This window comes from Notamacropus eugenii, chromosome 3, assembly GCF_028372415.1.
Source record: "Notamacropus eugenii isolate mMacEug1 chromosome 3, mMacEug1.pri_v2, whole genome shotgun sequence".
Lineage (NCBI taxonomy): Eukaryota > Metazoa > Chordata > Mammalia > Diprotodontia > Macropodidae > Notamacropus > Notamacropus eugenii.
The window spans coordinates 341,657,028-341,672,390 of NC_092874.1; the positions used below are offsets into that span (position 1 = coordinate 341,657,028).

The 15,363-nt window shown below is 40.8% G+C and overlaps 1 protein-coding gene across 1 annotated transcript in view; it reads left to right on the forward strand.

Annotated features, from left to right (window-relative positions):
• The first annotated feature begins 304 nt into the window (after positions 1-304).
• The window catches only part of HSD17B4 (hydroxysteroid 17-beta dehydrogenase 4), a 132,098-nt gene continuing 117,039 nt past the window's right edge, over positions 305-15,363 (forward strand). Inside the window, exons 1-2 of the mRNA XM_072597144.1 lie at positions 305-484; positions 4,388-4,441. Coding sequence (XP_072453245.1) covers positions 427-484; positions 4,388-4,441 — 112 coding nt within the window. The 5' untranslated portion in view covers positions 305-426. The remainder of the gene's footprint in view (positions 485-4,387; positions 4,442-15,363) is intronic.

A 15,363-nucleotide genomic window follows, 5' to 3' on the forward strand; every position in this document is an offset into this window, starting at 1 on the left:
GTCTCTCCAAATCTCCTTCCTCTTGGGGTGAACCTATGCCTGAAAGCTGAGAACTCAGCCATTTCCCCTCCAAGGCTGCACCCCCATCAATGACCCTGGGCAGCCGGGCACCGGCGGCTCTGCCTGGCACCCGCGAATAAGCCTCAGCCAAGGCGGCTTGGAACTTGGGAAACGCTGGAGAAGATTCCGGACTACATTTCCCAGGAGGTCTTGCGGCCGCGCAGGAGCACTTCCTCTCTTTCCTTTGCTCACGTGCTCCCGGTCCCTTTCCTCTAAAAGTAAGAGGATTCCTCTCCATCCCCTTCCGCCTCCTCCCGTGTCCGCCCCGTCCCCGCCTCCTTCTTGGCCACGCCTCCCCCGCCGTGCAGAGCTCTAGGCGCCTCTGTGTGGGTTTGTGTAAGGTGTTTGTGGCTGTGAGCAGGACTGATGGACGGGCCCCTGAGATTCGACGGGCGGGTGGTGCTGGTCACCGGTGCGGGGGGAGGTGAGCAAGCGGCGGCGACATCGCGCGGGGGCTCCCCTCCTCCCCTCCCCCGCCCCCTGGCGAGGGGCTGCGCGCGCACGCTCTTCGGGTCGGCTAGGGGCCCGGGGAGGGAGGGGGGGTCCTCTACTCGCTGCTGCCGCGGCGCTCTCCGGCGCGGGGTGGGGGCGGTCCGGGCCGCGCAGCTTGGGGTGGGGGCGGGGAGGAGTCCTGCCCAGCCTGGTTGGTGGTGGAGGCGATGGGGAGGGGGCAGAATGCAGGCCCTTCACCCTCCCTCTATCCTCCCCAAGTCCTGGGGTCCTTTCCTTTCTTTCCCTCCTCCTTTTTCAGAAACTTTACATCTGTAGATTCAGTTTCTGTTCCAGAAGAGAGCCCCCCACGCCTCTGGCTCCTGAGACAGAAAAGGACTTTTGTCCTTTGGCTCGTGGCCCCACAGAGTTGGAGGGGGTTTATCTGGTCTCCAGCAGGCTGGGGACTTTGATCCCACATACTTAGTGACCTTTGCAGCCCAGGGTGAAAGGAGCAGAGACGTCGTCCCCATTCTAGAGCTGGAGATGGCTTGGCTTTTCAAGTTTGATCCCTACAACAACCCTGTGAAGTTTTTGTTGTTTAGGCATTATTCGGTAGTGTCTGGCTTTCTGTGATCTCATTTGAGGTTTTCTTGGCAGAGATATAGGAGTGGTTTGTCATTTCCTTCTCCAGCTCATTTTACAGATGAGGAACTGAGGCCAACAGGGTTAAGTGACTTGCCCAAGGTCACACAGCTAGTGTCTGAGATGATTTGAACTCAGGAAGATGAGTCTTTCTGACTTCAGGCTCAGTCCTCTTTGGTGCTATTATTTATCCTTATTTTTATTGAGGATTTATATCTGGAAGGGACTTAGTGGATGTTTCAAGGTTCAGAGTTGAGCATTTCAAGTTGGAGAGAGCTGCAGCACCTTCAGACACAGGAAAAACTAAATGTGGAAACTTGGCAGAGAGGATTGAACTTTCCTCTCTTTGGCTCTTAGGTTTTGGAGCCATACTTAGAGAAGGCATTCTGTCGAAGCAGAAAGACAGCCTGGATTTGGAGAGAGAACCATCTCAGGGAGGTGGCAGTGGCAGCTTCAGAGAATGTGTATGCTCATGGTGGATTTGTACACTAGGTCGTTGGATGCAGCCTTTTGACTGAGTCCAAGTTTTACAGAGAAAGCTGGGATGTACAGAGCTAGATGAGGGCTCTCTTGAGAGGAAGGACTTTAAATATTAGGTACTGAGATACCCTTTGCCACACCTGCATCCCACCTATGTACCTCAGTAGCCTTGTATTCTTAGAGAGCCCACTCTTCCCATCAGTTCAGTCCTCTCATTTTATAGATGTGGAAAATGAGGCCCAGATGTAGTCACATATACCTCCTTGTAACTTTCGTCTTCTCTTCTCCCTCTATACCTTCCTATGTCCCTTTGGGAAAACTTCAAAGGATATGGAAGGAATGATGAGTGCTATTTTATCTGTCATTCTTTCCCTGTTTCTTGCCTGGTACCTTCTACCTCTTTGTTTTACAGCTGTCTACATCCTTGACTCTGATGATTCTTTGTGTATTTTTCCTTCAGCCCTTGCCACCTCTGGCCTCTAGGCATTACTGATTTCTCTCTCATCTAAACTAGTGCATGGAAGGAAATCCCTTCTGATTTTAGTTCAGCCTGAGCAAGCTATCACTTTTCAGCAGGAACTTTTACTAGGAAAGTATGAGGACAATCACATGTAGAAGTCCTGCATTTTAATTTGAGAGTGGACATAGATTCCAATCCTGGCTAGATCTAGGCTATCAAGAAGGAATTTATAGTTTTGCAAACTTGAGGTAACCAGAGCTTTGACAATGGGGTTTGTGCTGGGGCAAAAGGCAATATGATATGAGAGATTGTGGAGAGGGAAGCATTAGGATTTAGCAACATTTGGCAGAGCTGTATGTAAAAGGATTAATGTGTTAATAATTAAGGTTCACACTGATCCTGACTTTGGGTGTCAGAGAAGGCTATTTGTTCATTTTGAATTTGATTTAGGAGGTAGTTATTGGCATAGTCCACCCATTGAGCACATTGAGGAGTAACATGGCGGGGGGGGGGGGGGGGGGGGTTTAAGAGGGAGAGGATAAATTAGAAACTCTTGTAATTGTTTGTAAGAAAGTCATTGAGTACCTTTCAATCTAGCAAGGCAGTTTTGATTGAGTACTTGCATAATACTGTACCAGGGAGGCACAGTGGAACATATAAAAAATTCTGCATAAAACATACTAAGAGATCAATTTTCAAAAAAAAAAAAAAGAAAAAAGAAATCTGCACTCCTATGGGAGCTTATAGTCTAATTCAGGGGTGGGAAGCATATGACCTTGAGGCCACATATGCCTTCTAGGCCCTAAAATTTGGTCCTTTGACGGAATCCAAATAAAAAAGTTTGGATTTGGTCACAGGGCAACACTTGAGGACCTAGAAGGACACACGTGGCCTCAAGGCTCCAGGTTCCCCCCTCCAGGTCCAATTGGTAGAAACTACAGTAAAATGCCTATATAAATAAGGACCACTCACAACAGTAATTGGAATGAGAGTTCCTCGAGTTTGAGAAATTTAAAAATGAGACTTGATAAGTTTCTTCTGCTCATTTCAGTTATTTCTTTTGGTGGAAAATGTCTCTACAAATGAGCAGTCATATTAACATATGATAACCCTATTTCCACTAGGGAGAAGGAAAGGAAATCCATGTATAATACTTGAGTATTCAAATTTATTTTTATTAAATTTATTGAAGATTTTAAAAATATTTATTAAAGAATATGTTTTTTAGTCAGCTGGAGACAGAGTGGGAAACTGTAGCCCTCCAGATCTGAATCCAGATTGGGAATCATGTTGTGTCAGTTACCCAGATTGTGGTGGTGTCATTACCAGTGATGGCTTCCTAGATCTCCTTTTTCTGTATAGGAAAAAGTCTATATCTGACATGTGCTAGAGATGCTCTCTCCTTTTTTGGGAGGTTCAGACATGGTGACTGGTGTAGCAAAGTGTCTTTGAGAGCAATAATTAGTTGAGGGGGTTGAGACTAGGGGAGTGGTGTGTTCTTTGGATCACCCCAAATTATCCAACAAGAGGGATATGGATATTCTTTATGATGCCAGGTGCTATGGAGTTATCGGGGCCCAAATGTACACTTTTTATATGCAGTTATTATTGGTCAAAGAGGGAGTAGGCCTTCATAGGTGGTTTTAGAGGTAAAAACAAAAAGCAAGAGGCAGTGAACACTTATGACATAGACACCAACTATCTGATAAGTGCCAGGCGAATGACCCTGGGTTATTCTTTCAAATGACAGTGGGGGCCTTATGTTTTTATCTTGGGCTCTACATGTGAAATTCATACTCATATCTTATTGGGGAGTTGGGATAACCTTCCTGTTCACCAAGATCCTAATTAGGGAGAAAGGACATTTATGCTTGATCATAGTCCTCTAGCCCTTTGGCAGAGTTTCTCATTTAAACCACAGCGTTTCGATTTTTACTAGGGGAAGCTTAAGTACTTGAGTTTCCTAAAACTGTCATGCTCAGATAAAATTTTTAGCCTGTATTTTATTGAGTATGATGAAGATTGGGGAAGAGGAGGTGGTAAGGTTCCTACTTTTGCTGACTTCTTAAACTTTCAAGGTAGCTCAAACCCTAAAATAACTCAGTTGAATGGTAGTTTTTATTGTTGAAAAGCTTATTTTTCAACAACGTTATTCAGGTATAAGAATAATTTAAATATGTGTTATCTTTTTTTGATATTTTCTGAGTTTTGGTACTGTAATTAGGCTCCTGCTAATTATTATAAAATTTGGCTTGAGTATAGTGGGAAGGGAAAATAACACTACATAATTTTTTTGTTTTTATTTTAAACCAGGATTGGGACGAGCATATGCCCTGGCTTTTGCAGAAAGAGGTGCATCTGTAGTTGGTAAGTTTATGTATTTTTGTAGATTACTGTGTGTACTCTTAGTCAGATTTTAACACTAATCATTACTTCTGCATGGATCACATTTATTTCCTAAGACCAAAGTGTTCTTCACTATACCCCATGATACTTCTATACCCCCATATACTTCCATGCCCCATTACCTGTATTTCTTATTTCCTAGTTGTATGCAAGAACAATACCCAACAGTTGTTCCTAAAACTTTGAGTTCCAACTTCTCTTCCTCCCTCCCTCCCCACCCATCCCCGTTGGAAAGGCGGGCAATTCAGTATAGGCCATTACTGTGTAGTTTTGCAAATGACTTCCATAATAGTCATGTTGTGTAAGACTAACTATATTTCCCTCCATCCTATCCTGACCCCCATTTCTTCTACTCTCTCTTTTGACCCTGTCCCTCCCCAAGAATGTTGACTTCTAATTGCTCCCTCCTCCCACTACCCTCCCTTCCATCATTCCCCCACCCTGCTTATCCTCTTCTCCTCCACTTTCCTGTATTGTAAGATAGGTTTTCATACCAAAATAAGTGTGCATTTATTCCTTCCTTTAGTTGAATGTGATGAAAGTAAGCTTCATGTTTTTTCTCTCAACCTCCCCCCTTTTTCCCTCCACTGAAAAGTTGTATTACTTGCCTCTTTTTTGAGAGATAATTTGCCTCATTCCATTTCTCCCTTTCTCCTCCCAATATATTTCTCTCTCACCCCTTCATTTCATTTTTTTAAGATATGATCCCATTCTGTTCAACTCACCCTGTGCTCTCTGTCTCTGCGTGTGTGTGTGTGTGTGTGTGTATGTGTGTATGTGTGAGTATGAGTGAGTATATGTAATCCCACCAACTACCTAGATACTGAAAAAAGTTTCAAGAGTGACAAATATTGTCTTTCCATGTAGGAATATAAACAGTTCAACTTTAGTAAGTCCCTTATGATTTCTCTTTGCTGTTTACCTTTTCATGCTTCTCTTCATTCTTGTGTTTGAAAGTCAGATTTTCTTTTCAGCTCTGGTCTTTTCATCAAGAATGCTTGAAAGTCATCTGTTTCATTGAAAGACCAATTTTTCCCCTGAAAGTATTATACTCAGTTTTGCTGGGTAGGTGATTCTTGGTTTTAGTCCTAGTTCCTTTGACTTCTGGAATATCATATTTGTGGAATATCATATTCCACACCCTTCGATCCCTTAATGTAGAAGCTGCTAGATCTTGTGTTATCCTGATTGTATTTCCACAATACTTGAATTGTTTCTTTCTAGCTGCTTGCAATATTTTCTCCTTGACCCGGGTGGGAACTCTGGAATTTGGCCACAATGTTCCTAGGAGTTTCTCTATTTGGATCTCTTTCAGGAGGTGATTGGTGGATTCTTTCAATATTTATTTTGCTCCCTGGTTCTAGATTATCAGGGCAGTTTTCCTTGATAATTTCATGAAAGATGATGTCTAGGCTCTTTTTTTGATCATGACTTTCAGATAGTCCCATAATTTTTAAATTGCCTCTCCTGGATCTGTTTTCCAGGTCAGTTGTTTCTCCAATGAGATATTTCACATTATCTTCCATTTTTTCTTTCTTTTGGTTTTATTTTGTGATTTCTTGGTTTCTCATAAAGTCATTAACCTCCATCTGTTCCATTCTAATTTTGAAAGAACTATTTTCTTCATTGAGCTTTTGAACCTCCTTTTCCATTTGGTTAATTCTGCTTTTGAAAGCATTCTTCTCCTCATTGGCTTTTTGAACCTCTTTTGCCAATTGAGTTAGCCTATTTTTCAAGGTGTTATTTTCTTCAGCATGTTTTTAGGTCTTCTTTAGCAAGTTGTTGACTCGATTTTCATGCTTTTCTTGCATCTCTCTCATTTATCTTCCCAATTTTTCCTCCACCTCTCTTACTTGATTTTCAAAATCCTTTTTGAGGTCTTCTATGGCCTGAGCCCATTGAATATTTATTTTGGATGTTTGGGATACAGAAGTCTTGACTTTTTATGTCTTTCCCTGATGGTAAGCATTGTTCTTCCTCATCTGAAAGGATGGGAGAAGATATCTGTTCACTAGGAAAGTAACCTTCTATGGTCTTATTTTTTTCCCTTTTTTGGGCATTTTCCCAACCAGTTACTTGACTTTTGGGTCCTTTGTCAAGAGTAGGGTATACTCTGGGGATCTGTAAGATCTCAGTTCCTCCAGGGTGGCACAATCAAGCATGTACACTGGTTTGAGAGCAGGGAGAGATTCTGCCAGGCCAGCACTGTGGGCTGAGAATCAGATAAGCTGTGGGGGCAGGGCTGCTCACACATTCAGTGTGAGATAAAGATCAGCTCCCTCAAGGGCTCTCCACAGGGCTGAGGTAAGAATCAGCTGCTTTATGATCCAACAATGGATGGGGGCTGCTTTGGGAACTGCTGCTGCCTGGCCGATGTGGCCTCTGTGGCCGCTGCCTGAGGTTGGAGCTATGGGAAGGCCCTTTGCCTTTCACCCTTCTCAGCCAGCTGAAAAAACCCTGTCACTGACCCTTGGTGCCTGTGGGTTGAGGGATCTGCGAACCACTGCTACTGGAGATTCCTCCCCCGAGCCCTGTTCATATCCTCCTCCCAGAGCCGAGCTGTGCTGCGCAGCCAAAGATGGGCTGGGCTCCGCTCCATGTAACAGACTCCCATCGACCTTCAGGTCACCCTGGGCTGGAAATCTCCTCCACTCTGTTGTTCTGGAGCTTCTGCTGCTCTAGAATTTGTTGAGAGTCTTTCTTTACAGGTATTTTATGGGCTTTGGGGGAAGACCTAGCATGTTTCTACTCCGCTGTCTTGGCTCTGCCCCCAATCCCGCTTTCTTATTAAATAAGTTTTATTCATAGTTTCTGATTTTAGATCAGTCATTTCTGAATGTACTGCTCATCCCTAGTAAGTCATCTCTTGTAACAAAGAAAAAGTTACATAAAACCAAACAGACACAATGACTATGTCTGATACTGTCTGTGCTGTTCTGTACCTGTATTCCTCTCCTTCTGTACCAAATGAGGGCAATGTCCTTCATTATTTGTTCTCCAGAACAAGGTGGGACATTCCTGTTACTCAGAGTTCAGCCACCTTTTTGAGTTACATTATTGTCATCATTGTGTCACTTGTTGTCCCGGTTCTGTTTTCTTTGCTCTGCCAGTTCATACAGCTCTTCCCATGTTTTTGAGTCCTTTATATTCTCTCATTTCATATGGTACATTCCATTACAGTCATATAAAACAGTTTTTTCAGCAATTCCTCAATTGATGGGCACCCACATTCTTTCCTTTTTTGCTGCCATGAAAAGTGCTTATGTAAATATTTTGTCCTTTTCTTCTGTTTTCTGTTTGGGACCTGTGCCCAGCAGTAGAGTTACTGGGTGAAAGAGCACGAATAATTTAGTTACTTTTCTTACATAATTCCAAATTGTTTTCAACTTGAGCAATTCACAGCTTTAGCAGTAGTGTATTACTGTGCCCTTTTTATAGCCCATAGCCCCTTCAACATTGACTCTTTCTGTTTTTTATCAGGTTTGCCACCATTTCCTTGCCTCATTCATTTGTTTTTCAACTTAATTTATTGGTGATTTTTTTGCAGAATGCATTTCCTATTTATATAGAAAGTCAATAGAGAATTTATTTTACTTTGATACTTTTGAGAGTCTTCATTGACTTTTTGGTGTTGAAAAATGTACAGCAATGTTAATGATCAGAATTTAATTTTTTGTTTTTTTCCCCCCACTATTTTCTGAATTTTAGTGCTGTTATTAAACATGGCTTGAATATAGCAGATAGGAAAATTTATTTTTTTCATAGGCTCCAACTGATTTTTGCTTTTGCTTATTTCTCGTCCATTCAAGGTGTAAATAACTCATTTGGGCACTATTTGGATGACTGAATTGCAAGGTGAGGGAAGTGTTGGGCAACGCAGGGACATGTCTGTTTTGCTGAAGGCAGAGGGAGCAGTAGCCAAGGTGTGACACTCCATAATGACCATCATCTTGTAGCTATATTTATCTTGACATCACCGCTCTACCTTTATAACAGATTGTACTTTTCTTAATCAAGTACTGATTCATAGTCATCTTTCTGTCTTGATACTTTGTGCTCTTCCCCCCCCTCCACTTCTTGTTCTGGGCATGGTAATCAAATCAGAACTATACTGCTTCCCAAAAGGACACCTGAATCAGTTGCCCTGTGGTTCAGTTCATCCTCCCTATGACTTTTCAGACCCAGAACTCCTTTTTCTATGTGCATTGTTTCCATCTCTGGAATGTAAAAGATCCTTGAGGGCAGAGACTATTTTTCATTTACACTTGTATCCCTACCATTGAGCACAGTGCCTAACATGTAATAAACACTTAAAAAATGCTATTCATTCATTTGATCACTCACTCATTTGTTCATTCTGTGAATGGTGCACGTAGCTCCTTGAAGGGTGGCACTATTTTTGTCTTTGTATCCCCCACTGCTTAGTATTGTACTATAATAGTTGCTTGTTGACAGACATCTAATCATTTCTTACCATGTGAGATTCTCATCCCTTCCCTCTCATGTTTCCACCTTTTATGCCTAATTAAATTGTAAGCTCTTTTTACGTAGCATTATATCATATTCCTGTTTTACATTATTAACTGAGTGTGAGAAAAATTCTTTAAGTGAAACATTGTTGCAGCAGGTTAGTCAATCCCATAGGAACAATGTTATAAATGGCAGATCTGTTCTAGTTCTGCCAAAATTTGATCTATGAAAACTTAAAACTGGTCTTCAGAGACCTGAGGCAATATCACATTTAGAAGGGTACTTCGGTAATTTGAAAGATGGGTGATCTCACTGTTGTGGGCATTCCTGCCAGTATTATACATTGCCTTTTTATCCATGGCACTTGTTCATATCTTTCCATAAATTCTTTCTAAAAAATCTATGTAATCAGCTAGAGGTCTTTTGGATAGCAGTAGAATACTTGGATTGTTTATCTTTCACATTTGCTTTATGACTCACCCAGTCATAATTAATAATATGCTGTAGCCTGTTTACAGGCATCTTCTGTCTTTACATAGCCCTTTGAGTAATTTATAGTTTACATTATTTTAATATTGTGGTATTCCATAGTATTGCAACCACATAGCTTCACCAAGAGAATGTGAATATGTAAAAATTTCACTGGATCATTGTACTTTTTATAATGGTACATATTATAACCCATCTACTTTTGTACCCTCTTGTTACTCTTGTTTGTGTCTCTCTTAAATCATCCCTAAGTATTTACCCAGTGGGCTGAAATCCCTGCTTTCGGCCCACAAACTTTACATTGACAGCAATGTAGCATGCTTCTCTTATTCTTTACACTTGATTCACCTCCTTTTCTGAGCATGTATACCTTTTTTGGTGTTTCTGGTTGTGGGAGCCATCATTGTTAATATGCAACAGGCTATTCTTAACTTAATCTCTCCACTGCTCTTTAGGAGTTCTCCAATTTAATTTATTCACTCAAGTGTCCATTATGTTACCGGCACTGGGGATACAAATATTAAAGCTGAAAAAATCCTTGTCCTCAAAGAGTTTATATTCCACAGATTTTTTTGGCAATAGTAATGTTCCATGATTCACAGCCAGATTGCATTACTGGAAGAACAAAGACATTAAAAAGATGGATTTTTATTTCAGAGAGTGAGTGGGCACCTTCTCAAAAGAAATCCAGCCTACTATCTTTCTACTTCTGAGTTCTTGGCTTAATGTGAGCATGCATATCAGTAGTCTATCCAATATCAGTGTTCAAATCCAGTTCAACAGTTTAGCCATTAAATTAAAATTATGGTTTGACAGGCATTCTTGTGGGATTGTAAGACTGAATTCTTTTGAGTGTGTGTTTTGAGATATGCAGTTAATTTAAAAAGCACCTTTTCCTCCTCCCTCCCCTGGTAATAAACTGTTAAAACAAATTAGTGTTTCATAGACATGGGGGAAAATTTTCAGCACAGTACAAAAAATTAAATCCATTTTTTTCCACAAACAAATATATCTGGATTAATTTACCTTCCAGATAGGCAATACATATCTCCCTGGTTTCACTTGATATTGACGATCAGAGGATCAATAGAAGTGGTTAAATTGCTTAAGGAGCCTTATATGAAATTAACATATACATGGTTTCCTTTTAAAGCCTGTTTTATTTTATCAAGTCAGAGACTGACTTAAAAAAAAATCTGCTATGGACTTAAAAAATTTCCAATGGACTCTTGAGGCAACATGTCTTCCACATCCAGAGAAAGAACTATGGAATTGGATCGCAGATAGAAACAGACCATTTTCTTTTGTATTATGTTTTGTTTTGTTTTATTTTATGGTTTCTCCCATTCATTTTAATTCTTCTATGCAACATGTATTTAGTAGGAAAGTGTGTGTAGATATATAAGATTGTGCACTGTCTCAGGGGGAAGTGGGGAGGGAAGTGGAAATGATGGGGGGAGGGGAAGAAAAAAGATATATGGAGGTGATTATTGAACACTGAAAACAAAATAATTTAATAAAAAAAATCTGCTAACAACAAGTGTAGTAGGATCTCTTTGTTCTATGAGCCTATCAGTTAAAAAATGTGATCTGCTATTGACTGTACTCTTTTTGTCATAAAAAAAATTCTAACTGTAGTTTGGGCTTGATATAGATCCCCACTCTTGCTTTCTGGGCTGGCTTGTTCACCCCATTCTGGACACATATTGATAGGTGTGGGGTTCCCTGAGAGAGCTACTTGCCACAGTGAGACCGCTACTCACAACTCTCTTGGTTCTTTCAGGATCTTAGAAATAATATTGATATGAAGAGGAATATGCTTATGATATTTGTCAATCTTACTTCTGATCTGCTACTAGTGTTGAGGTGAATTGGACCTGACTCAGGCCAGTCCACTCAGAGTTTATATCCAGTATTAGGAATGAGATGCCTATAAGTCATTCAATTGTTAATAAAGGTTTAGTTAGCCATAATGTAGAAAGGATACTCCACTTGGAAATATCAGATTGGATGTGGTCAGCAGGGCGATATGTGGTTTTGGATATTCTTCAAGTCTCAAGGGCCCTGACTCCATTGTGGACAAGCCTTTTATGCTTTTAGGTGAGCTAGAAACTTGAATCATTGTGGCCTAAGGCCACAGGAGGCTGCTTGGTTACTCCTAGGAGGCCTAAACCCCTTGAACCAAAGAAGTTTTAGGGAAAGAATCCTTAACTTTTATGAAAAGAACTAGCCTAATGTATAGAGATTGGGGAAGATCCTGGACTATTATAAAATGTGTTCATTTACACAAAATCTGTTACTGTAAACCCTATTAAATCTTACATATATTACGTTTCTTAGCAGTAAGGCAAAAGCAAGAATACTCATAGTCATAGAAAAAAGCAAGAATAATTAAACACCACAGTTGGTCAACAAAAGACAGGGAGGAATAAATCTAGCATTTATATAGTATTTTCAGGTTTGCAAAGGGCTTTATTTGTGTTCTCTTAATTGATTAAAGCATCACGATTCCTGTGAACTGGGGTCAAGTTTTCCCACCAATCTCCACAGTGTCTCTGGGAGAGACTGAGCAGATCCTTATAGAAGCCTATTAGGGAGGCATAAGTAAGGCAATGCCACTCCTCTGTAGCGCCAATGCACAGTGCCTACAGTGGCCATAAATATGCCTGCGCAGTTCTGAATCACAAAATGCAACAGACTCTCCACATGGAAGACAGAACTGGAACATTTATTCAAACACCAGAAAGCCAAATCCATCATAGAAACAAAGAAATCTATATACAATAACAATGCAGAGGGCAACACCAATCCCAAGCCTTTCCTCTGTTAGGCTTCCCACAAACCAGCTCCCTTAAACAAATCATAAGCAAGCTCTCTCACTCACACTAGTTGCTGCCTTTCCCAGATCTGATTGTTCTCTAAGTTCCTCTCAGCTCTGCTCTAGCTCCACCTCTTCCTGTCCCACCCTTCCTGTGACTTGACTCATGTGACTCAGGCTTCCATATGACTTAAGCCGATCGCATGAGCCTGTTAATGGATAGGAAAGAACTTCCTTTTAAGAAGCAAAATTACATTAACAGTAACCAAAAATGCATTATCAATACACCCTCTTCTACTCTTGAGCCAATGAAGTAATGGCAAGATTTTTTTTTTACCTTCCAAGCCATCCTCATTGGGGCTCTGAGGAAAAAAAAAAAGTTTTAAACTGTTTCATTGACATGTAATTCCCTTAATCTGAATAGCTGACAGCTGTATCTGATCAGCAAATTGCAGGGTATCCTGTTTTGTCCAGTCTGCTCCAAAGCTTCTCTCATAGCAAAGTACATCAGATTCAAAGCCTGTCTCTGCCCCTTTGTTCCTCCTTTTCAAAACAGAGAAAATAATTTATTTAGCTATTCTCTAATCAATGGATGGTACTTTCTCTTTTTCTAGTTTTTTTCTACAACAAAACATTTTGTTATGAATACTTTGAAATGTATAAGACGTTCCTGATCTTGACCTTCTTGGGTGATGCAGGGGTGTTTTCATAAATTTGTATATAGTTCCCTGAGGGGAAAGTGTATGTTGAACACACTTTTAGTTTCATCTACGTTATTAACACTTTCTCCATCGCTTTCTTAAGTCTAGACAATCAACACAACAATGAATTAAGCCCTGATTTGTAGCGTTTGGATTTCCAAGATATAAATGGAAATTTAGCAGTTCTAAGTAGTGAACTGGAATAAACCAGAACCAGCATACCACAGAATTTGTCTACCAGTAGTATCTTTGAGTCAAAGAATATGAACAGTGGAATCACTTTTTTGGGTGTAATTTCATATTGGAGCTATTTGTAAGTCCCCCAAGAGGGTAGTAGTGTGATAGTGGTTCTGTAGCTCTAAATGTTGAGGTTTGGGGTGCTGGGGACCCCAGAATACCAATACATTGGGTCTTGCTCGAATAAATTCTACCTAAGCCTTCTTTCAGCCAAAGTAAAACAGAGTTTATTAAAAATTCGCCATATTGGATTGACTCTTAAGGAGCCTAAAAGCATTTGTGACGTGGGCCAGATAGAATCTGAGCTAGAATGAGTCTTAAGTAGATTGAATCTGAGCACCTTCATGGAGAAAAGAAGCATCTTATATACACAAAGACTGAGGAAAGAATACAGGTGTCACCAAATAATCTGAGGGTTCTAGGAATGGTCTTTATGGCATGGTCAACCTGGAATGTCTAGAGGTATGATCTTGATCTGAATGACCAGTATAGAGGTCAGATCTAGGGGGAGATCTTGATGGGAGTGGCTAGTAGCCTGGAGAATAGGATTTTGATAGGATCAATGGTGGGGAGTATATCAGAGATCTAGGCATGGTGATAATGAAAAACCTATGGGCCTCAAGAGACTGCCAGATCAAGTGGTAAGATTCAAGGAAAGTTCAAGGAGGTTCCCAGAATCTGTACCCTATCATTCCCCCTCAAACAGATGGGACCCAAATTCTTTTGGAGTAAGGAGGGGAAGGTCTCAGCTTCTGAAACTGCTTCCTGCTGGCAAGGGGCATACAGCTGTCCATGCCTCCATGGGTCCTGTTCAAGGGGTATATAGCCTGAGCAATCATCTGGAAGTTGATAGCTTGCACTCTGGAAAAGACAAATCTGGCAAAGATGTTCCCAGAGTCCCCTATTACTTCCAGCATTGACTTTCTGATGTGGTTTGGGGTGCTGGGAACCCTGAAATGCAAGGGGTACAGGGCTGTTCTGCCTCAAGAGAATGCGACCACTCAAGCCTTCTTTCAAGTCAGAGTAGTGAGGTTTTATTATAACATCAGTGAGGTGGTTGAGATTCCTAACGAATCTGCCCAATTTAATGCGGATAAGATTGGTACTTTTATATAGAAAAAAACTTTAAGAAAATCTGGGTGGAATCAGGGAGTGGCAAGTAGCCTGGGATGGGCCAGGTGCAGACATTGAAAGGAGTTAAGTGACTGGAGAGCCATAGTGAAAGGGCAGTTAAAAGGATTATTGAGTATCTAGGTAGGCTAGGTGAAATGCCAGGGACTAGGGAAGTTCAGGGCAGAAACATGGTCTTTTCCTTTTAGGGGTTCAGGTCCCATAATTTCCATCTTTTGTTATCTTTGCAAATTTTGAAACATCAGAAATGTTTGACTTACTTCCCTCCACCCTCCAGGTTCACTCCAATAATTCTGAACAATGCTGGCATACTTGCACTTCCTCAGATATGCTCCATTTCCAGTCTTTGTATGTTTGTACAGGGAATGCTTTGTCTTAAGCTTTCCTAGTTCTGCTCGCCTTCCTTCTCTCTAATTGCCTTTCCTCTACTTTGTATATATCTGTATATACCCCATTTGAATGTAAGTTTCTTGAGGTCAGACACAAGCCTTTGAGGGTCTTTCCTTGTATTTCCAGCTCTTAGCTTAGGGTCTAGTACATAGTAAGTGTTTAACAGATGTTTGCTTACTGACTGATTTTGAGTACAGGTAATTCTAGCTTTATGTAAATACACCATTCCACAGACCTCTACCTAAAGCTACTTAATGGGAATTTTCCCCTACCCACCCACTTCACTTAGTCTGTTTAACAAAGGCAGACACAAAATAATAATCTTTATGCAAGTCATAAAATATTCTAAATTTCAGACATACTAAATATTGTACCATGATAATGAACAGAATTATGAAATAAAAGGTAAAGTTAATTTAAAAAGTATGCATAGAGTCGGAGTTAACATAGAGTTGGAGTTGCCCTTTCGCCATCTACTGCACCTAGGCTTTATCACTGGCGGTTGGCTGTACAACTTTTTTTTTAATGAAGCTATCAAGTGATATATGGACAGTGACTCTTTTTTCCCTCTTATATCTGATGATAGCAATCCATATTATCCTCAACTAGTCTTTGAACCTTTACAAATATTGAAGTATCCAGATCCA